The sequence below is a fragment of the Macrobrachium nipponense genome, chromosome 17 (genome assembly GCF_015104395.2).
Source record: "Macrobrachium nipponense isolate FS-2020 chromosome 17, ASM1510439v2, whole genome shotgun sequence".
In the NCBI taxonomy this organism is placed as follows: domain Eukaryota; kingdom Metazoa; phylum Arthropoda; class Malacostraca; order Decapoda; family Palaemonidae; genus Macrobrachium; species Macrobrachium nipponense.
Window position 1 is genome coordinate 58541709 of NC_087210.1, and position 24051 is coordinate 58565759.

General features: G+C 37.6%; 1 protein-coding gene across 5 annotated transcripts in view; it reads left to right on the forward strand.

Annotated features, from left to right (window-relative positions):
• Positions 1 to 23408, forward strand: part of LOC135196266 (uncharacterized) — an 83101-nt gene extending 59693 nt beyond the window's left edge. For all 5 annotated transcript variants that reach the window (XM_064222969.1, XM_064222966.1, XM_064222970.1 and 2 more), the window contains exons 4-9: positions 81 to 181; positions 2919 to 3088; positions 3433 to 3586; positions 4702 to 4849; positions 5226 to 5378; positions 19846 to 23408. In XM_064222969.1, the coding sequence (XP_064079039.1) occupies positions 81 to 181; positions 2919 to 3088; positions 3433 to 3586; positions 4702 to 4849; positions 5226 to 5378; positions 19846 to 19977 (858 nt within the window). In that variant the 3' untranslated portion in view covers positions 19978 to 23408. The remainder of the gene's footprint in view (positions 1 to 80; positions 182 to 2918; positions 3089 to 3432; positions 3587 to 4701; positions 4850 to 5225; positions 5379 to 19845) is intronic.
• Positions 23409 to 24051: the final 643 nt, after the last annotated feature.

The window sequence follows — 24051 nt, forward strand, 5'->3', positions numbered from 1 at the left end:
ACAGTATTATCTCTCAAGACAAGTCTTGATATGTGGATTTTTAATCAAAAGTAATGACACCTATATATCAAATGCTACAGGTTGCAGGCACAGTAGATGCTCTTGGCGAAGAGGTAGGAGAGACAGATCTGCAAGTTGGGGACAGAGTCATTGTATACCCATATGAAGGCCATCCTCCTGGGTGAGTTCATCATTTGACTACCATAGCAAAGTTAGAATTAATTTGTTTTCAATATATTGTTTACTAGATGCAAACTATTGCCACACTGAAGGAGTAATAATTTCCTGTTTGATTAGAAACAAATCATTGCCATATAAAACTTATTGCATTTATTCATGAAAGATTGGAGGACAGTAGCTTGTATGATTGTAACTTTAAATTTGTTTTAAAAATGTTGATGCTTTACAAATCGCAAAGCATTTGCATATTGGAGGTGAATATCTATTTCACAAGAAAGACCATTAGAGACATTGCTCATTATCTCTGGTATGGTTTGAGAGAATGAGCTTGGCACAGTAAGGTTTGGGTTAAGATGCACATTACCAAGAAAGGTCATATCATGAGCTGAATGATGATCTGGAACAAGAAAACACGACCGAGTTAGATGAGCATAAGTGCATAGAGTGGGAAATGGATTGCCTGATTTCCTGTCTGAGGCCATCATAAGATCAAAAACACCCTAGATTTGGCATCCCTGAAGTAGGAAGATACATAATGTAATTTTGGGTTTATAATATGCTCCAAACATGTTAACTTATTACTTATGCAATAAGCAAGTTGTGTTTAATTGACTAAACTAGACAAATCCTAAGCACTGTACTCTCAAATTCTAGTGAGAGAAACCCTAATCTAGGGAAGAAATGAGCAAAGGATACAAATTAATAACTTGGTCAAAGACTGTTTTGTAACATTTGATAGTGAAAAAGGAGTATTGATTAGAGAGCAACAAAGACTGGGCAGATAGGCAAGATATTAGAGCAACTCCCATTCATACCCAATCTTCTCTGCCAGCCTCATTATGTATCCTTCCAAAATATAGAGACCTTCCATGTTTCCTCTTAAGGCTAGAGGTGCCTCTCCAACCTGAAATACTGAGAGTGAATGGAAGGTAACTGGTTTTTCGTACAATGCTCTTTGAGGTCGCAGGGAAGACTGGGTTAATACAAGAGTTCCAGTGGTTTTTATATCAGGACATGTAACACTTCTGTTGAGACCACTTCAGAGAAGTAAGACTTACTGGGCAACTTGGAAATTATTAGCATGTCAACTGCTGACTTCAAGACTGAAAAGACAAAGTGCAGTCTTCCTCAATGTTCTAAGAGTGCATCCTGGCATTCACCTTCTTGGCTGCTGAGTCTGGGAGAAGAGAAGAGGTACATTCTTGTTGAGCTATGTTGTTAACAAATCCATCCACTGGAGGAGAGGCCCAAAACTTCAGAATATAGGAACTTCTCTTAGCTCATCTCCTGATTCTTCCAGTCCACGAAGATTTAGTGATACCAGAGACAAAGTACATGAAGAGAATGTCTGAGGCCTCTGTATAGAGGAATAGTATTTCTAATGCTTAGGAATAAACAACTAGGGATAGAGTTCCGAGACCAAGAACTAGGGATAAAAGCCCCCCCTTGATGTGCACCTTTACAACCTTTGTCTCTCGAACTTTTGTTTACTTACAACCTCTGCCTTTTGCTCACCAATGCCTCATTGATAAAGTTAAGCCTATCTCTTAGGCACGTTACTGCTGTTGTATTGTCCATGATGATCACTGTGAAACCTTAGATCTGTTTTAAGAAAGGTTCCAGACCTAATAGGATTACTTTTAGCATTGGAGGATTAAATACGTAAGTTATGCACACTTACTGGCCTAGACTATCTAATACATGATACATATTACAATTACTCATTGGATTCTTAAAGCTTTCACACCAACTTTTCACATTATCCTCTCCAATATTTCACTCTTCTCTCTTTTAAACATTACAGAGACTTAATCTTATGATTCTGCATCAAGCCAAGTTATCTACATATAACAGCTCCCTGGGAGTTTATTTTTCTCTTGGTTTGGTAGTTTCCTCCATAATTATGATGAACAATGAAGGGCTCTTTGATGGTCTGACAGATATGAATATTCGTCTCAGATTTTTCTGATATACCTCCTCCTGTTTTCATACTAGATTTTATAACAAAATGTAGTAATACCACTAGCCTTTGAAAGTCTTTCCAATACCCTCTGGTCTTGTGATGCCCATCTAATATTCTAAAACTTTTATTTTCATTATAAAAATTAGCAAAACTTAATGATAAAGTGGCTGGACTATAATTTTTTTTTTTTAAACAGCTTTTTACAAATTTTCCTCCCACACCATTTCCACTAATTCGTACTTGACAGTTTTGTTTGACATGGCTTTGCTTACCATATTGCATACCCTCCTATGTTTATTTTTGCTGTACTTTTTTTTTTTAGCTTTGTTTATTTTTGCTTTATTACTTTTTTCATGTTTCTTGTCCTCTTTCTTTTATTGTCTTCATATATTCAGGATATTTCATCATTGACTAGCATATTGCTTCTTATTCCATATACGTACCTGTAGTCCTGTTTATCTACCGGCTTTTTCCCCTTTGGAGGTGGTGTCGACCACACCTATATTTTTCATGAAGTATTTTGAGTTCATGCTGCTAATCCTTTTCCGATATCCATCAGATTAGTTTAATCTCCCCCACCTTTCTATGAAAAATTTTCATTCCCATTAATATGAACTAGTTCTTACAAAAAAAAATGTTTGTTTCAATCAATGTTGCTCATGAATATGGCTATGGAAAATAGATCTAAACAACTATATATGAATGTTAAGACTATCTCAAATATGATTATTCAAGAATGTCATGTCATGACTAAAACATAATTTCTGTTTAATAGGTATGCAGAATATGTGGCAGTCCCAGAGACACAATATTTAATTAAAGTGCCTGAAAATATCAACCTCAGTACAGCAGCCATGTTACCCTCTGGAGCACTCTGGGCCATGAATACTGTGTTCAGTGCTCATCAGCATGTTGAGAAGGTCTTAGCAGAGAAAGGTGAAACAGGTGAGCTATCATGAGTTCTTGGAAACATATAAACTGCTACCTTGCCATTAAAATTGATTTTACATGCTGAACATTTCATTATTAAATTTTTTATTACTAAAAAATAAAATTATGAAGCTATGGTACAACCTGGATGGAAACTAAGTGTAAGAGTAAAAATTTATATTGAGGTAATAATTTATGTAGTTATTTAAATAAAGCAACCTGCAAGATGGCTACCTCAGTACCATTCCATATAGAAAATATTTTTTCTTAACTCATCACGTGAATAGAGAACTGAAAATTATGTGAGAGTTCTGGACATCATGAATGATGTATTCAATGTTTTCCCTTTTTCTTTCAAGGTAAATGCAAGATACTTGTTGTTGGTACTGGTGGTCTTGCATTATGGGCTCTCAGAATTGCTCGGTTCTACTGGCCTGATAAGAGGGACAAAATCACCATTGCAGTTGCATGCCTCAGGGATGAAGGCATATCCATTGCAAATGAATATTTGAGGCAAGTAAAGAACATTCTGAAGCTGTAGATTCTCAAGTTACTGAGGGTAGTGCACTGATATGTATTTACTATAATGTACGGTATATGTGCAGTGTAGGACAAAATATGGATAGTACAGTGGTCCTCCCGCATTCGCGGGGGATGCGTACCAGACCCCCCCCACGAATAGTTAGAACCAGCGAATGTTTGGAACCCCTATAAAAACGCTAAAAACAGCCTATTTTGTTAGTTAAAACTCAAGAAAAACCACTAACAATTTTCATACTTGGTTTTTTTAATAGTTTTATCACAAAAAGTGCATTTTATGATGAAATTGATAAAAAAAACCCCAGGAATTTATGGATATTTCTCATAGAAAAATACCGCGAATGTGCGAATTTTCCGCGAATAATGCAGGGAAACGTTCCCGAGAGAAATCCGCGAATGTGTGAGTCCGCGAATCCGGAGAACGCGAATACGGGGGGCCCACTGTATTTGACATTATCTTCCTGTATTACCATTAATATTTAAATTTCATGTTATTCAATTGTACTCCCTTTTTGTCTTGTACACCTTCTGCCTGAATTTCCATTGGAACTAATTTCTCTCTCCAGGCTAATATCAAAATTTTTGGTCCAAGTTCATATCCAACAGGCATTTTTTTTCAAATATAATCTAACAGGAAATCCACGTATGTACAGAAATAGATGATACAAGTGTAGCATCTTGCTTAAGAATTATAGATTATACGTATAGTCAGCATACACTAGACTGCAGTATATGACTACACAATGGGCTACTTAATGAATGTTTCATTAAGGAATCTTCATAATATCTTTTAAGTAGTATTTGAAGCCATAGCACCATTTTATATTGGAAGTCCATTTAGTTGAACATATAGAACTTTGTCCCAAGAGTAACCCTTAAAAACAGGTGACACATCAACGAGAATAAGGAATAACGATGCTGGTAATTATAAAAGCAGTCTGATATAAATTTGTCATGTGTTGGATAACCAGCAAGACTGGCAGTTGCACCTGCACTGATTTCACAATAGATTTTTTATTCTCTGCAGCTATAGACAGTGGATTTTGAATATTGCATTGCTATTAAAATACTATTTTTTTTTCCACCAGGGTAAATGTAGTTCAGTGGAATGAAGATCTGTATGAGGAACAGCTGGTTGAACGAACAAAAGACGCATGTGGTGGACCAGTTGATATTGTCATTGATTTCAGTGCAACTTCACGTTCCCTACGTAGAGCTTTGAAGTGCTTGGCTGAGGTAAGTTTTATGAAATTACAAATATGTAGTGCTGCTATTCTAAGGTTCGTTTTCTATTTTTAATATTCCACGATTAACTGTTACAAAGTCCATAATCCCCTTTTTTTCTCTTTGATTTTATTATTCAAAAGACTACTTTTTCTGTGCATTGTACATTTCATATAGATGTCAAGTAATAGCTATGTATAAACAAACTTTTTTGATCAATCTGGATAATTTTGACAAAATATGATTTTTTCTAGTTTAAGTGATGCATATTGAAATCCAAATAATTATTTGCCAGAAGTTTTGCACCATAGAATACACAGATGGTGCAGTATTGCAACTGTTTTTATATCTTTTATTTATTAATTCTGAGTTGTACATCCTTACTTAGGGTGGTGTGGTGTTAATGAGTTCAGAACATGCAGAAGGACTCATATCTCGGTTTAGTGATGAGGCTGAGAAGGAGAATCACCACCTTATTCCAATTGAGTTTGGGACACTCAATCAGCTGAAGAACCTTGTGCATCTGGTGGCAAATGGCGAGGTAAGAGAAGATAATTTCACTGTTCATAGTGCAGTATAATCAGCTTTGAGTAATCCTGGCATGGGTAACATAAGAGGAGTACATTAGTTCTGATATCTTGCATGTAGTAACCACTAACAGAAACAGGAAACTTGGTCCTCTCACAGTGCATGAATTATTACCTCAAAAATGAATTTTCCAATATTACACCAACCACCTATTTTTAAGAAGACAAAATTTTTAGGTTTTCAAGAGTAACTAAATAGCAGATACTCATTAAACTTTGGTAAGATTACAGTAGAAATGACATAAATAGCTAGTGGTTAACAGGTATAAAACCTATGCAATGAAATTTACAAAGCATCAATTTTAATGTTATAGATCTTCCTTAGTTATGTTACCAGTAACTAGTAGCTATATGTGTATTTGGAGAAAAAAGTAGATATCTATGAAGGATGTCTAGAGCCTTTCTTTAGTTAGTTAATGATTGGAAAACCATGTGCTATATCCATATGGGTTGCACAAGTCAGATGGCAGTTACATGTGGCTGATATGGTTAATTAGTTCTGAATATAGCTCCTTTGCTTCCTTGTTAAATGGAGGAGCAGATGGAGTCTCATCTTATTTGCTGAAGCTCTAAGACTGGCTGCTCAGTTGAATAGCAACCTACATCTGGATCTGGTCCAGCATGTACTTTGGGTAGACTGCATATCTTTGTTGAGACACTTTTCTGTACTCGTACAACCTACTTAGCAGTGACCTTAGTTCCGTGAGAAAAAGTCGGGGAAACAGTGAAATCCATAAGGAAGGATAAGATATGGTAGTTTGATGTTTCAGACAGTTGCATCACCTGTTACTGAGAAGTTATTCTGGTACTATTGAATGCCACAAACTATTCCATGCCCCTAATTTGTGAGTTTTCACCGGAATTGTATGATGTCTACTTGACATAAGTGGCATAAGCTCATTTAATACATCATAAAGCCAGAAAGAAAGGTGGTGTTCCTAAACCTACTTCTTTAGTTTGCTGGTAGACCAAGAGGTGCTAAAAATTGATATAAGAGGTCAGGTCCTACTTCAGTAGCATACAAAGCTCAATCAAACATAGAAGCATCTAATCTGGACCACCAGTAAGGTCCTGGAGACATGAAACAAAAGCTCTTATTTCTTGTGATTTTCCACCACAAACCCAGGAAGTAATTACTAGGTGTGATTCCTACCTTCCGAGTACTGGATAAGAGTACATGATACTCAGTGAATGACGGTCCTGCAATTGAGGTCGTGGACACAAGCCTGTCCCAAGGATTCATGCAAAGCCCAAGTTAGGCTATTAAAGATAAAATTAATCATGTCCACCCCACCACCCTGGATCTGAAATCCCAGGATAGTACGATTGATCAAAGCTTCTTACAAGCGTAAACAATCCAGCCACATCTGAGAAACCTATGACCCTCAGTCGGAACACCTGTTTTGTGGCGATAGTCTTTCACCAAAGTGACTAAGAGAAGCTTGATTCAATGAAGGTAGAAAAGGAGATCCTAAATCCATTGAATCAAATCAAGGCTGCGACAGAAGATACAGTCCTCTTCATCAACACAAAAGATTGTCAGTTTCCCCTGGATTGGAGAGTAGGCTACAGAGAATCTCTTTGGGAGACTACCAAGTGCCATTAGAGCAGTGAAACCACACATCATAGGAAAATGAGGATATCCAAGTGTCTGAGCCCTCAAGTGATCAACATACCATTGACCACCTGGTGGGTGAGAGAGAAGGTGGGTAAAAGGCGTAGGAGTCCACTATGTCCCAGGGGTGCTGGGAGGCATCCTCCAGGGCAGACCACAGACAGGGCACCAGAGAACAACAAAAGATCTTTGTTGGTTGTATGGTGAACAGATCACTCACCAGTGATTTTCAGAGCTTGAAAAGCCATCCTCTGTGTTGAGCAGTTAAGGATCATTCTCAAGTGTACATCCTGATCTACCTCCAATGCAGCTGAGATGCAAGACCACTATGATCTCTTTGTGTACAGAGGGAAATGAGAGGAAGGATCATTTGAAGATGATAAGTGATGTGTCAAAATGAGCTGGTTCACAGGGAAGATTACCTATAAGTACTTAGTCTTGTGCACGAAGATGAGAACCAGTTTCTCTTGGTTTATCATGATCCCCTAGTTGTAACAAAATGCGAGTAGGTGATCTTTGCTCCAAAGTAACTGCACCTCTGAGGATGCCAGAACCAACCAGGTGACTAGTTAATGCAGCACATATATATCACTCAAATGGGCCCAAACTGAAAGTTGTTTGCCAACCTAAAGCATAGAGCTTTGAACTTGTAGAATGTCCTGCTGTAGAGTGACTGCAGTTCCTGGTTCCTACAGTTGCTCCAGTGTCTACTCATGGGGCCATGGCACCAAAGTCAGTGCAGTCAGTACTGTTTAAATGCACTAAAGGCTGTGGGAGTCCTGTACCTGGAAGGAGTTTTGAGCCTGGGTCAGCCAACAAGTACAGCTCCCTTGTTTGGAAATGCCTGAACTAGTAAAGGGTACAAGTGAACAGGTACATGCCCTTCCTTGGGAATGCAACTGTGGGACTGGTGGTAAACCACAGGCTGTACTGGTGAATACTGAGTGGAACCTGTCACATGCAAACTGTCAGTCTTTGTATTTTGTCATGGATTGTGAATATACTGTACTGCATGACAGGGTAGCACTGGCTCAACAGGACATGTTACAGGCAAAACACTGGTGGACAAGCTGGGAGTACTATAGATCTTTTCTCCAATAGCATGGACGTTGTGACAAGGTACCCTGCATTCTCAGTAACACCATACTTGAAGTGTCTATATCACCCATGAGTGGCTGAACACCATAGCCTCCTAGAGCATGGAAAGAAACAGGTAAATGGCCCTGGCAAAATGGGAGATCAACAAAAATAACATAAAGGAGGGGAAGTCATGAAGAGAAGTGCACTTGAATGCTAATGTAATGATGCTATAATTCTCTGTAGGAAACCCCAACACTTGAAGGAGCACCAGGGAGGCACAGGTTAACACCCAAACCTCTGCAGTGACAACAACCTGAAGGAAGCATCCACTAAGACAGTAACTTTGCTAACCATGATAATTGAAAGCTGCACATGAGGAAACAGTAGGCATAACAGCAACCAAAGAAAAACTTCTTCCTTTGAAAAGTTGATTTCTTTATCCAAAGAGTTAAGTCAATAAGTCACAAAGGTTCTGAAGGTTGAGGAGCTGTGACAAATAATTAGTCTGTGCACACTAAAATACCAATATCTCCATAACACTAAACATGGACTTAAGGAGACAGGCAGCCAAAGAGAACTATAGACACTGAAGAATAGCCGACTTCACGAGTGGTTTTCTAATAAAATTCACTTTATAGGTCTGTCCCGTTTAAGGAGGTTTACTTATTTTAGGGACCTGTAAAATCAACGACAATAACTATACCATCTCCAGTATTTTTAGTCTGGAATAGATATAGTGCTTGCCTGGTATGCTGATAAATAGGAGTCACAAGATAACAAAAAAACAAGCAGATTTTATTACCAATGTCATGGTAATAAAATCTGCTAGCACTTAAGAGTAAAATTCCTAGAGTTAAATAACACTGAATAAATTACCAACATTCTGTATCTGAATAATTTTTTTTTAAATTTAAGTATGCAAAATTAGGTTAAAATCTCTGAACAGGGATCTTGTAATCAAACTGGAAGTGTGCAAAATTAGAACTTTAAAAAATTGACTCTTGACTTCAGAAAACACTGATGCTATTGCCAAAACTATGCAGGATGTTACTGAAAATATTATTACTATAATTTTATCATTAATTCTAGATAAAAAGAAATACTACTGAAAAGGAATGAAAGTAAAATTAAGGAAAATAAATGACAACAAAAAAGGCACTATATTCTTGGATAGGTCCAAGTATGTGAAACCATGGGGGCTGTGAAGATGTAAACTAGTGAAACACACCATGGATGATTCAGTTACATATTGGAGACCTGAGGATCATGAGTGCATGCATTAACATACCTGAACCACTTTTATCTTTCTGTTAATGGACTGATATCTGGGATTTGTGCAACACATGACAAGGCTTAGTTAAGGTAATGAATTTCTGATTAAATAGTCCTCTTTTGACACTACACGCAGTCCCCAGGTTGCGGCCGGGGTTCTATTCCAGTCAGAAAATGCTGTAACTCGGAACAATGTAATCAAAATGTATGAAAATTACAAATTTTTTATCAATTTGTATTTTTCATAACTAAAATATCTGAGGTCTTAATATAAGGGGATTTTAAGGGGATTTTCTCAAGTGCTTAGCTGGAGTCTGGTTATTAATAGCACAAGGTTTTGGTGGCAACAGGAGATAGGCAATGGTGAAAGAGATGGGCAGACCCCAACCTGGTTTCCCTCAAGTGGATGCTGTGATGCTTCAGTTTTCTTCCAGCCCAGGTAACTATATGAGGGGTGGCTTGAGGTGGGTCATGTACGTTAAGACCTCAAGTTTGTTAACCCTTAAACACCGAGCCGGTATTTCCGAAAGTGTCTCCCGTATGCCAACGGCGTTCGGGAGCGAGCGCCGAAGCGGAAAAAAAGTTTTTTTCAAAAATCACAGAGCGCTTAGTTTTAATGATTAAGAGTTCATTTTTGGCTCCTTTTTTGTCATTGCCTGAAGTTTAGTATGACAGCGTGAAAAAAAATTTCATATATAATTGTATACAAATTGTGCTGTGAGCAAAACGATTAAAGCTAATGAGCTAATTATTTTTTAGTTGTATTGTACACTAAATTGCAATGAGTTTGGTACATAACAAATTGTAAAACGATCAAAGCAACACAGAGAAAATATTATCACTATGATGCATGAATTCGTAACGCGCGGACGTAAGAAAACGTTGGTTTTCAAAAAATCACCATAAATCTAAATATTGTGCTAGATACTTTCCGTTTGTTGCAAAATGAAGGTAATTGATTGAATATTACTAGACTGTGAGTGTTGTAGCTTACAATTGTAGTTTTCGACCATTTTGGTCGAGTTAAAGTTGACCGAAGGTCGAATTTTTTCTATTTATTGTGATTTATATGAAAATATTTCAAAATTGATAAAAGCTACAACCATGAGTTATTTTTTGTTGTATTCTAAATTAAATTGCACATATTTTCATATATAAAACTTTATGTAACAGTTAATATGAAATGGTGCAAACATTACAACAATCGGACGAAAGAATTTCTGATTTTTTCGGCAGAGTTACCACGCGGACATAAGAAAAAGTTTTTTTTTCAAAAATTCACCATAAATCGAAATATTGTGTTAGAGACTTCCAATTTGTTGCAAAATGAAGGTAAATGATTGAATATTACCAGAATGTAAGAGTTTTAGCTTACAATTGCGTTTTTCGACCATTTCGGTCGAGTCAAAGTTGACCAAAGGTTGAAATTTTGGCACATATTGTGATTTATATGAAAATATTTCAAAACTGATAAAAGCTACAACCATGGGTTGTTTTTAGTTGTATTCTAAATGAAATTGCACACATTTTCATATATAAAACTTTATGTAACAGCTAATATAAAATGGTGCAAACATTACGACAATCCGACGAAAAAATATCTGATTTTTTCGGAATAGTTACCGCGCCGATGTAAGGAAAAAGTTTTTTTTTCAAAAATTCACAATAAATAGAAATATTGTGCTAGAGACTTCCAATTTGTTGCAAAATAAAGGTAAATGATTGATTATTACTAGAATGTAAGAGTTTTAGCTTACAATTGCGTTTTTTGACCATTTCGGTAGAGTTAAATTTTACCTAAGGTTGAAATTTTGGCACTTATCGTTATTTATATGACAATATTTCAAAACTGATAAAAGCTACAACCATGGGTTGTGTTTTGTTGTATTCTACATGAAATTGCGCATATTTTCATATATAAAACTTTATGTAACGGCTAATATAAAATGGTGCAAACATTACGACAATTGGACGAAAAAATTTCTGATTTTTTCGGTAGTTACAGCGCGGACATAAGGAAAAAGCTTTTTTTAAAAATTCACCATAAATCGAAATATTGTGCTAGAGACTTCCAATTTGTTGCAAAATGAAGGTAAATGATTGAATATTACTATAATGTAAGGGTTTTAGCTTACAATTGCGTTTTTCGACCATTTCCGTCGATTCAAATTTGACCAAAGGTTGAAAATTTGGCACTTATTGTGATTTATATGAAAATATTTCAAAACTGATAAAAGCTACAACCATGGGTTGTGTTTTGTTGTATTCTACATGAAATTGCGCATATTTTCATATATAAAACTTTATGTAACAGGTAATGTAAAATGGTACAAACATTACGACAATCGGACGAAAGAATTTCTGATTTTTTCGGCAGTTACCGCGTGGACGTAAGGAAAAAGTTTTTTTTTAATTCACCATAAATCGAAATATTGTGCTAGAGACTTCCTATTTGTTGCAAAATGAAGGTAAATGATTGAATATTACTTGAATATAAAAGTTTTAGCTTACAATTGCGTTTTTCGACCATTTCGGTCGAGTCAAATTTGACCGAAGGTTAAAATTTTGGCACTTATGTTATCGTTATTTATATGAAAATATTTCAAAACTGATAAAAGCTACAACCATGGGTTGTTTTTTGTTGTATTCTACATGAAATTGCACACATTTTCATATATAAAACTCTATGTAACGGCAAATATAAAATGGTGCAAAAATTACTCAGTGTCGAAATAATTTCTGAAATGTGACGCTGATGCTTTTTAGTGCGAGAAGAAAGAAATTTGTGCATGTGCGCCTGGGTAATGCTTGTAAACAAAACAACAGCTTCATCCGTGAACTCCCAGCATCCCTCAAGGTGCGTGATTCAAAAGTTTTCGCCAAGTAGGCCTATAAATATATTTCCGCGAATTTAAAAAAAAACTTTTTTGCGTCGATGTATCATACCTCAATTAAGCACCCAACAGACAATTTTCGTCAACGTTTAATACATCCAATAGGCGTTTAAGGGTTAAGTTATGAAAAATACAAATTGATTAAAAATTTGTCATTTGTTGATGTACAGAACAAACCCTTGGTCTTAATGTAAAGGGAAACTTACTTTTGGTGGGAGGATAAAGTAAGCTTTAGAACCAACTGGTGGTTCGGCTCACCTTGGCTTACTTCTTGGCCAATTGTTAGAGCATAAGAAGGAGTCATATGCCTCTGATCTGTTAAGCAAAGGGTTAATCAACAGCCAGACATCCAGGTTAAGAGACAGTTGGAACTCCTGTCTACATTGTGTCTTGGAAGAAGGAAAAGCACTAGTAATTGTTGGAGACAACAAAACTCACATTAGCTATCAACCTTGTTCTGAAGTCAGTTCCTGTCTCCCCTTGTAAGAGAAGGAAGGGATTGCTTATCCTAAAGAATTTGTATTGTGTAGGAACAATCAAATACGACATAGAATGAGTGCTCACCCACCTGTATCTAACCAGTTCCAGCAAATAATGGTTCAAATCTCTCTGCTGTTCTCTGGAAGAGGAAAAAAAGAAGAGACAGGAAGGAAGCCAGACATCCCATTCACTGTCATTTTCAAACCAACATCTTGGGTAAGATACAAACTCCCACTAGGGGCACTGGATGAGCTACACAACTTGTTGAGCAGCCACCATGGACCCAAGGAGAAAGTATCCAAGGACCTTGGGGGCAACATCCCACAGATAGAAGGATGTGAAGGTCATTTGGCAAAACCATGTACCATCCTTCAATATCCTATGAACCAACAAGTTCTTTTTGAAAGCGATGGAAGGGCCAAGGTCCATAACTTCAAGGGCTCTTGCGTGCACTGTAAGTATTGACATCTGTATGTGAAGAGGTACTACTGTATGCTTGTCTAATCATTTCACAGGCCAAAAGATATTCTTGGACAATTCTTTCTTGTTCCGGCCTGTGCTATCAAAATATTTTCGACACTCTGGTCCAAGGTATTGTAAAAGTAATGCGTCTGGGTCATTACCAACAAAATCTGCAAGGGAGGGGATCGGGAATGACCTGAACCTGTCAACATGGTTACAAATTCCGGGACAAATTTGAAGGCTATGGAAGATCTTCCAAGTGTGCTCCCCGACCCTTGTTCAAGGCATCTGAGAACAGAAGACTCTCTGGAGGGGGAGAATGAAGAGGCACTCCAATGGTCAAGTTCCTGCCATTCAGCCACCATGCCAAGTCCTGTCTCACTTGAAGCCTTTTCTAAGAGGGATCAACTACTACTGAAAACACAAAATGAGGAAAATAATTTTTATAAATAGACATAAAAAATAGTCTTAATATTCTAATTGGGTCCTGCAATTCCTAGCTGGCCCTGTGAAGGGGGCATATTCTTCAGAGTTGCCCATATCAGTGTATGAGATCTTTACCACTGCCATTGACCAAAGGTCAATCCATGGAACAGCCTGGAAAGCCAATGAGCCAGTTGACTCCAAGGTAGCAGCTTCCTGAAAGGTGATGGATGGGCTGGGCCCTCCGGTTTTATTCGGTCTAACTAGACAAACGAGGTCTGGATCATTCTGTCTAGGCTGCAATGCAAATATGGGGGTTATATAAAACTGTTTATGCCAGGGAAGAGGTAGAAATTTGAAAAGACCTACTAGAACTTACTGAATTGTCCAGTCCAAAGACAAGAGAATTCACCTGTTTAAGAATGCTGCCAGCATGTTTAGAGCATGGCAACCCTTCGCCTCTTTCGTAGGCCCTAGCAAGGCTTCGATACACGAAGATAAATCTGAATTGGTTGCCACAGTCTCCTCTGCTAAGCCATTACACTCATGAATGAGATCAACAACTTAAGCTTAGGTAGAAAAAAATTCTTGATGGTCTACATCTTCCACCTTTTGGCAGCATAGGTCATGATCCGGCCTGTTGTTTAAGTCGGAAGTCAAAACATCCTTAGTTAACACTGGAGCGTAGGCTCCTTCAGGGCCTAAGATTTTCTTGGGGGTCTGTAGATCTGAAGAACAAGACAGAACTTTGTCTTGATCTTGATCCCATCCATGGGAAGGAAACAAGAATTATGATGATTGTTAAGAAATTCACATTCTTGTGAAAACAAATTGTTAAAAAATCCACAATTATATATTAAAATATATATCTATGTAAAAAACAAAGACTTTCGAACACCTGAATGGTGTTCATCATCAGTGTAGATGTCTACACTGATGAGAAACACTGTTCAGGTATTCGAAAATTTTTGTTTTTCACATAGAAATATATTTTAATATATAATAGTGGATTTTTTAACAATTATGATGATTTTATGAACATCATGGTTGGTTACGAGGCTGTGTAGGATTCCTGTTATGTGGAGACCAGTCATGGCCGTGTGAATGATAGCATGTATCATGGTCATGGATGTGTGAATGAGAGTGCTGATCATGAGGAGATGGGCTTGTGATTCATTACATGGCCAAGCAGGACTCATGTTACGTAAAGCTCGTTCACAGTTGTGTGAACAAGAGTGCGGATCATTGGCTGTGCGAACAAGAATGGTGATCACTGTCACTTCTAGGTCAACATGAATGCGAACGATGACATGGAGCTGAAGACCTTGGAAGGTTACCCAACTATGAAGGGCTCTCAACACACGAGACCCCCGTATGAGCTAAAAGACCCTCTAGGAGAATAGTCTCTGTCAAGAGAGGCATTCTGCACTTTTGACTTCTTTATGGGAGCCTTGGTGTCCTTCCTATGGACTTAAGGAGAGATTACACCTTTAACAGGAAGAGTAGGAGAAATAACAGAGCTATCGCTATCTTGTGGAAGAGTCTGATCTGTAAATTTGGGGATCCTAGAGAAAGTATCTCTTTCCATAAGTACTTCACAGGAGTTGGTAACTATGCATGGAATGTTGAACATGGCAGAAGGCACATGTACGTGTGCCATGACAAAAGAACGGTTCTAAGAAGTAGCAAGAAGGCTTGTAGCAGCATGAACAAGTTCGGCATGGGTGATTGGACGAGCAAAGAACAGCTGCAGGAGAAAAGGAATGAGAATATGAAGAGGCGTCGCATAACTTCTTACGTGGAGGGGCTATGAAGCCCCACTTCTTCCTCCTATGTCTGAAAGGGATGGATGGAACAGATGACAAAGATGACGAGGAAGATGATGAAGACAAAGATGAAAACAAGGATGGGGTCAATGGCATCTCTTCTTAGATTCCAGTAACTCTGTATGGCCAAACATCTTTGTAAAAATACCTTTGACACTTATCAAAAATAGCCTGAACGAGGGAGTCGGAAGGTGTAGACGTAGAAGGCGCATCGATGGAAGTGAATGGAAATGAAACAGTTGGAGACAGCACGTAGCAGGGAGCCGCGAATCATTGAAAGCTGAGAAGAGGCCACCGAAACTACCCTGGAAGCCAACAAGGGGAAAGTCTTTGTAAGAGGAAATGACGTCACAGAAACAGTAGACCAGGAAATTGTCATGGCGGACAACACTGGGATGCGAGAGGACAAGCCGTGAGACAACAGGCCGGAAGGTCTAAAGACTTCCAACACTTGGTCAGCTTCTTAGCATCTCCTCCTGAAAAGATTGGACTAGGGTGAGCTGCTTTCTGCCTCATGGGGCTCCCCCCCAACCCTCAAAAGAACTGGGCACCCAAATCAATTACCAGATCTCCCAGACCCTCATTCGAATCTTCTAAGGCCGAAGCAATAAAAGAAAGCATGGGAGTAAAATCTTCCTGGGAAGAAGCAGCAATGAGAGGGGATTTTGGTAAAGAAGAGCCAGAACAAAAAGGAATAGATGCGCTTACCATCAGTGGAGACAAAACCTTCCCAAGATGGCGTTGCCAATTTCCTCTTATATATCCTCTGCTTGCCAAAATTCTCCCATTGCTCAGGAGACCAAATAACACTCTGAACATGGGTTACTTACGCTACAGTCATTTAATCTACATCTGCTACAAGTAGAATGGGGATCTAAATCCAAAGCAGGCACTAAATGAGAGCGAGAATTGTTACCAACCCCAGGGCATTTTCTCCGAGGCTTGGGAAGCTTAGATGATTCATGGATTTGCATGCTCAAAGCAAAAAACACAAAAAGCACAATATCACACAGAACACAACACAACACAAAAAATAAAGAAACAAAAAATAAAGAAACAACCAGTGGTAATGTGGGCAGAAAGTGACAAAAAATGACAAATTTTTAATATATTTGTATTTTTCATAGCTAATAAACCTGAGGTCTTAACAATAAGATAAACTTTTAGCCCCAGCTGGAAACCGGTTAAAAACAATCAAAGATTGTAAATGCAAGGAATCTGTGGCATCTGGCATCCGATGCGTAACTTAGGTGGGAGCATGTCGACAGAGGGCAATTGAATCCAGTGTAAATGCAAGGAATCTGTGGCATCTGGCATCAGATGCACAGCTGAGGCGAGAGCATGTTGACAAGAGTCACTTGAATCCAGTGTAAATGCGAGGAATCTGTGGCATTTGGCATCAGATATGTAGCTGAGGTGGGAGCACATCGAGAGAGTGCACCTGAATCCAGTGACACATCAGTCTTTCTTTCAACCCAGGATGAAAGTAGGAGGGGTGGCTATAGGTGGGCAGTCAACGTTAAGACCTCAGGTTTGTTAGCTATGAAAAATACAAATTGAGTAAAAATTTGTCATTGTTCATACGCAGAACAAACCTTAGGTCTTGACAATAGGATAGACTCATACTTGGAGGGAGGTATGAGAATCCTGAACTGACTGGGGGTCAGCACACCCGATCATTCTTCTTGGAAATGAGATTGCTAAAGAAGACCTAAGCCTTTGAAATGTTAGATATTTGGCTATCTAACATGACCAGATTCATTGCATTTATGGAACTCCCCAAAAAAAATATATCTGTTCAGGTAACAAACCATGTTGGCCAAACGAAATGGGTTTGCCACCACTCCTCACTCCCCTTGGTGGAGAGAAGAGTTTAGCTCCTGTGATGCATATTTGCATGTTGCATGGAACATGAAAAGTGCTGTAACAGTATGGCCGTAATGCTCACCTGCATCAAGCCAGATCCAGTGTATGATGTGTTTATTCTTCAAAACGTCTGCAGGAACGAAGAAAGGAGATAAGAGAAAGAAAGGAGGCCAGTCAACTCCCTCATTTCCTACTCTCAAACAGTTATCTTAGGCAAGATACAAACTGACCTGCCAGGGGCACTGGATGAGTCACACTTGTTGAACAGCCACAACTGAACCCTAGTTAAACTTGTCCAAGGACCTGTGGGGAATGTTCTTCATGCAAAAAAAAGTGAAAAGTGGTTTGAGGTAGTCATGAACCAGCATTCACAACCTATAAACAGACAAGTACTTTAAAATGTCAGGGAGGAATGTATGCCTCTGGTGTTATGCATTTCTGCATGTACCCAATCGGTGAGAGAACTTGATGATGAGGAGTCGGCCTGTCTAAACACCTCACATAGACAACCGAAAGGGTGTATTAGGACACCTTAATCTGGCCTGCATTAACATGAAGTCTATGACACCTAACCTCTATGAGACAAGACGTTCAGAAACTATGCAGTGCTTGATTAAAACCTGGAGCTTTCCAACCCCTCCATGGAAGCCTAGGTCAGAAGGAAAACTGCTTTCCTGGGAGATGATTGATGCAGGTCCCATACTCAGTATCAGGGTAAGGTCCTAAGCAGGAGGTCTGAGCTTCCAAGGTGAATAAGACCACTCCAAGCTCTTTGAATCACACCAAGGATTCTGAGGGCGAAGAGACGTCCGCACCCTTCAGATAAACCAAGCACGAGCAAGACCTGTAGCACCTTGCCAATATCAGCAGAGGGAACTTCCTCTGTTCTGGAAAACATTCAGATCTCATCCACTGAACAAGGGCTCTTGAGTGGAGAGAAACCCTTTTGATGTCACCAATCACAGTAGCAGACATCTCACCCTGTATATGGCTGACAAAGATTCTCCGAAGTAATAGGCTTACATGTTAGTCGCTGTTTCGAAGAAAAGATCTCTCGTACAAGATACTGGATAGACTCTATACTTGAATAGATAAAGAAATAGTGATTGGAGGCATCTCTCCAAAAGAAACTGGCAAAGAAGGTTGTTAGGGAGGAATCTCTCTTGACTGCTCAGCTTGGGGTTAAGGAGCTATGTACTAAGGTTAACCAAAAACTTTGGAGCTTGACAAAGTAGTAGTCCTTAAATCCCCCCCGAATTGTTCATGAACTCATAAGCCTCCTCTGAAGGTTGGGGTGCTCATATTGAAGGGCTCCTGGCCCCGGGGGCATGGAGCGTACAGGACAACCAAGTCCACATCAGAGAGTTGGAGTTGAGCACAACTTCCTCGGACTTAGAATATTCGAGGAAGGTAGGTGTGGCACTCCATCGTTCTGCCTCCCAGGGAATTCCCAGAAGGCATAAAGGAGTCTTCTTCTCCAATGAACAATTCTGGGACCATGAACAGAAGACCCCTAGCTTCCAGTCGAAGAGAAGAGGTCTAACATTGGTCTTTCCAAGTAGGCAGAAGAGACAATAGGATAACCCAAGGGAATGTCCTGACAAAAAGCTCGGCACAGATCCATTCTAAATATCCTACAGTCAGCTTGTGCATTGTCAAAGAAATTGCACTGTAGACAGGGGAGAAGTCCTTGATCTGCCCAAGAAATGTGCATCTCTAACAGAGGAGACATCCAATGAGGTGATCCCCTATGACGACATACGATCAGTGTGCTACTCATCGAAGGAGATGTCCTATGATGATAGGACATGTGCCCCCCAGCACAACCTGGTATGAAAGAATGATGCATTGTAAGCTGGGATGGGTTAAGGCAGGTCGGCTGTGCCCTCCCTTCTGTCATCTTAGCTAACTCCCATTGCCACCAAAATCCTTATACGTACTTTTTTTTTTTTTTTTTTTTTTTTTTTACTGGACTCCAGCAGGCGTTAGAGAAGGTTTGTTCTGTATAGGAACAAAGACAAAATAAAACCACATATATATGAAAACTAAAAGAAGAGTGAAAATCTTTTGAGTAAGTATTATTGGGGTGCCAATATTCACATACAACAAAATCATATGCAGAGAGTGGATGGCACTGTAGATCACTCACAAACTGAAAGTGAAAATCATTAAGATCAAACAATGTTTATTTGATGCAATGGTGGTCTGATGAATAACAGAAAACATATTTCTGAAGTTGGAGGCTGAGTATGATTTTCAGAAGTGAAAGAAGGACTAACTAGCTTTCCACTAGTTTAAGATCCCCTCTCACTTGAATTATTTGAATTATTATGAAAATTCAAGTTTCTTCTAAGAACAAATATACATATAGTCGGATGCATTCAATCCTACTTTAATAATGGTTTGCTAATCCATTTTTTAAATTTGCAAGTGACAAAGGTATGGACAAGCTATAATGCTTCAGATAATGTTTTACTCTTCTATTTCATTTCCTTATTTTCAGATTGAACCACCACCTCACACAGTTTTCTCAGCAGATCGGGCCAATGAAGCATTAGCCAAAATTGGCCGAGGATTGATATCTGGCAGGGCTATTCTTGAATTCCCAGAAGAAGATGAAGAAACAGAAGAGTAGAAGAAGATGTGAAAGTATTTCAGTGTGCAAAAAACCATTTGACAATTTTTCTGGGCATTTTCCTAATTTTGCATAAAAGCTTGGGGTGCCTGTTATGTCTATACATCTCTGAATATAAATACTGTTTGTGTATATGTGCATTTAAACACTTCCATAATCATACTCAGCTGGGACTGAAGAGAGAAGTGCTTTTCTTGGTTACAACATAAACCAAGATTTAATCCAGAGAAAAGCTACAATCAGTTTATATAATATCGTTGGCCCTGTTATCTTGTGTCTGTGAAGTACTTAATTATAGAATTTGCAATTATGCATTGCTCTAAAATGTGATTGTGGGCAACAGTATTCATTTGCACATGTGTGCCATGGCAACATTGCAGAATGTTGTAAGGGGCTGTAGGAATTGCACTGTGAGCAGATGTCAGTAATATTCATACAATTTTCTTTATCATTATTAACATCAGGTGTGATGCAATTTTTTTCAATAAGGTTATTTCAGTGCTTTAGGTCATGTGCAGTCAGACATCATAATTGTACATTTCAGCACAATTCTACAATACTGTAAGGGTAAAGCAACCACAAATTTTTGGATTTTGATATAACCACATCAAGTACATATTTTGCAAGTTCCACATTTGTATTATTTATTTCAAAGGCTGTGATATTTAGGCATTATAAATATGATCAGAGTACCAAACATAGTGCTGTTCATTATTTCCTACCATCTTTATCATAAGAAATAATGTACCATCAGAACCATGTAATCATATTGTACAAATAACCCATCTACTAAAAACATCTTACCAAGCTCAGTAGAAGTGTACACCAGATTCTTGACATGAAGTCAGATCTCATATTAATGGCCTCAATATCTGTTGCATGGATTATGGTAATGAGAAATTAAATCCCAAAATGCATTTTAAACCCTTTCAATGTATATTGTACCTGTATGTATTTCTACTGATATCTTCTTCATTGTGTTCAGACAACAGCCATCATAATTCAGTTTCCATCATGCTTCCCAAAAGATGCATTTTATAAATGTACTGTTGTAATTGACTGTTGTGAAATGGAGTATGTGTGATGTTAAAGACACTCATTATAATGTAGAGTTGCTTAAGTCACTGCTGCCTTAAAATAATAAAAATGCAGTGTTAGTTTGACTTGCTTACCTCATGCATCCCAGGAGCCAATTTTTATACCACAAAATGGTGAAAGGTATTTAACAAAGTCGCTTATGAACTTCGTGGAATTATGAGGACTATCACTTTCAGATGTGTGCACAGTCTACACAACATTATAAACACCATATACACACACACATATACACCTCATTCATAAGTGAAAATATATTATATATAAATTATTTATGAAGTCACCTGATGCTGGATAAAGTTTCAAGTGTTTTCCTAGGAACAATTTTGCCATTTCTTATTCATGTTCAGGAACACTGCAAGACAGCGTAAAGTGAAAATGTGTATGTGAATATCAACAACAAACTTCCAATTCATAGAAACCCAAGAATATTTGGTGATATGCCACATATATTCTTCCACAAAATTGACAATGTAAGTGGATAAGATTTCTAGTGAATTTATAGACCATAGGCAGATCCACACATGGTAATGCTCTCTAATTACAAAGAACCCTTTACTTTCAATAACAGAACTCTGCAGTTATCCTGAACTGGCAGTTTTTGTTTGATAAAAATATTTACATTATCAAGTATAACTAAATGTGTGGTACATATATTTTATCTAATAAACCAATACCTTATGGTGTACTGTACTTTCAGATCACTAATGATATAATCAGGACATAATTATCAGTTTTTCATAAAACATTTGTGAAAAAGTAATTTTCAGATACAGCTGGGCTAAGAGATAGCAATCAAGCCAAACATTTTTTCCTTAGAGTTACAATCTGTGTTGCCGTTTTGAGGAATTTTGTCTACTAGTGTGGCTTTCTAGTGATATCTGGCAACCCTCTGTGGATATTCTGACCACAGCCATGGCGCTGAGGAATAAAATTCTTCACTTTGCCTTTTAAATATATTGTGAAAGTATGTAATCCATTTTGGGGTTTTAATTTAAAAAGAAATAGAATTGTAGGATCTCATTTGAAATAGCAAATTAGTTTACCATAAACATTTTCTTTGAAAAGACAATGTCAAAATGAAAACAATTTAAAGTAAACTAGTCTACCATAAACTAAGATTTCTTTGAAAATCGGAAGAACTGCTTATGGTAACACTGCTAAAAGCCCAAGTTGTGAAGAAAAATGGCAACGCTGGTTAAAATATAATTTGAGCTATCTAAGTAACACTTCATGACTGGGAATTACATTTTACGAAAAAGGTGACATTAAATGAAGCATTATTAGTTTATATTTTTTTCCAGGAATCATAAAATACTCGTAAGTACGAAACTTGAATATTAGTTACTTTTAAGTACTATGTGTAAAAAAAGTTTTTTCCCAAGTAATGTGTACAGTACTTGTAATTTTGTTTTAACTGTGTGATCTGTACTGGTATCCTTACGATTGGTCAGTCTTCAAGCTTAAGGTACGAATTAGCAAATACAATGTGATTTCATTTGTTTCAATCATTCCTGTTACTGAAGCTTTATTTGTGAAAGCAAAAATAGAGGAGTAAATATGTCTAGTTTTTTAGGTGTCAACAGGTTCGCAAGAACAGTGTCAGTGCGAATGTATTGATGGCTACTTTATTTAAAAAATTTTCACACTGCATTGGTTACAGCAATGAGGCAAACAAAATTTGTTTGCAGGCAAGAAAGCTCTTAAACAATGATTCTTAATTTCAGGTTCATGTTGTGGATAGCAAGCTATCAAATAAATTTGTATTCATTGTTATCATAGTGAAGCTGGCTATCACAGATGATTGTGAATATTTTTTATTTTAAGGGATGGTTTTATCATAATTTTGTGGGTGTAGATACAATACAGATGAAAATGTAAGCTATGTATAGTTATACCTTATACACCCCACATAGAACTTATTTTTTTACATAATTTTCTTGTATATATACCAATCACTTGCCTAGGTCTATGTAAAATTATATCCAGTACATATATATACCAATCACTTGCCTAGGTCTGTATGTAAAATTATATCCAGTGAAATTAACTGAATATGAAATGTATCAAATCTGTATAAAAGCATAAATTATATTATCAAACAACACTTATTTCATGGCAAACTTATCCAAGGAAATTTGTATTTTGCTGATTTGTTAGAAATTTTTATTTGCCTTAGGATAAGATCTGTATATAGCTATCTTTCTTGTATGGCTGCTGATGTAAACACTGTTGAATTGTATAGCTGCTATATGTGAGTATATTTAAAACTAGAATAGTATTATGTACTGTATTATGACTACTGTAAGCAGTCAATTAATAAAATTCAAAATTAACACAGTTTTATGGTAAATCCTGTACAAAACATATAATAACTCCTGTTTTCTGGTGCCTTATGAGTAAAGAGATCCATGACAAGAATAATAATTTGCCAGATTTTTAAAGTAATTTGCATTTTTCTTAAGTATACAAACCATAGCCATTCAGCTTGTGGCAGAAATACAAAAAACGAGAGATGCATGTACTCTGTGTCATGGAGAAACAACAATGGGTACAGCAATTAGGTGAGAATGAGCATCCCCTCTCCTCCACCCTCACCTTGATACTTTCCTTGTTTAGTCAGCACATAGGCAGTCCAGTGCATGTGCAGACAAATACTCTATACCCTATATGAAAAGCAAAATGTTTGTATCCATGTATGAACAGAATAATATTAAAACTAATAATAAAAGTAAATATAATATTGGGCAAATGATTGAACTAAATGAATAAATATAGCAGCACAGTACATTACATATACAAATTTAATGAGAAAAACGTAAGCAGAACCTACTTGCTAGGAATAAGAGTATTATGATAATACTATTATCCCCATCCTTATCACATTATGGGCAAACCGAACAGAATGCTGAGAGTTCTATTCCTAGAACCAGGGGCCCCTGAAATCCGTGATCCAGCTCCACAGACTAGTTCCGCCTG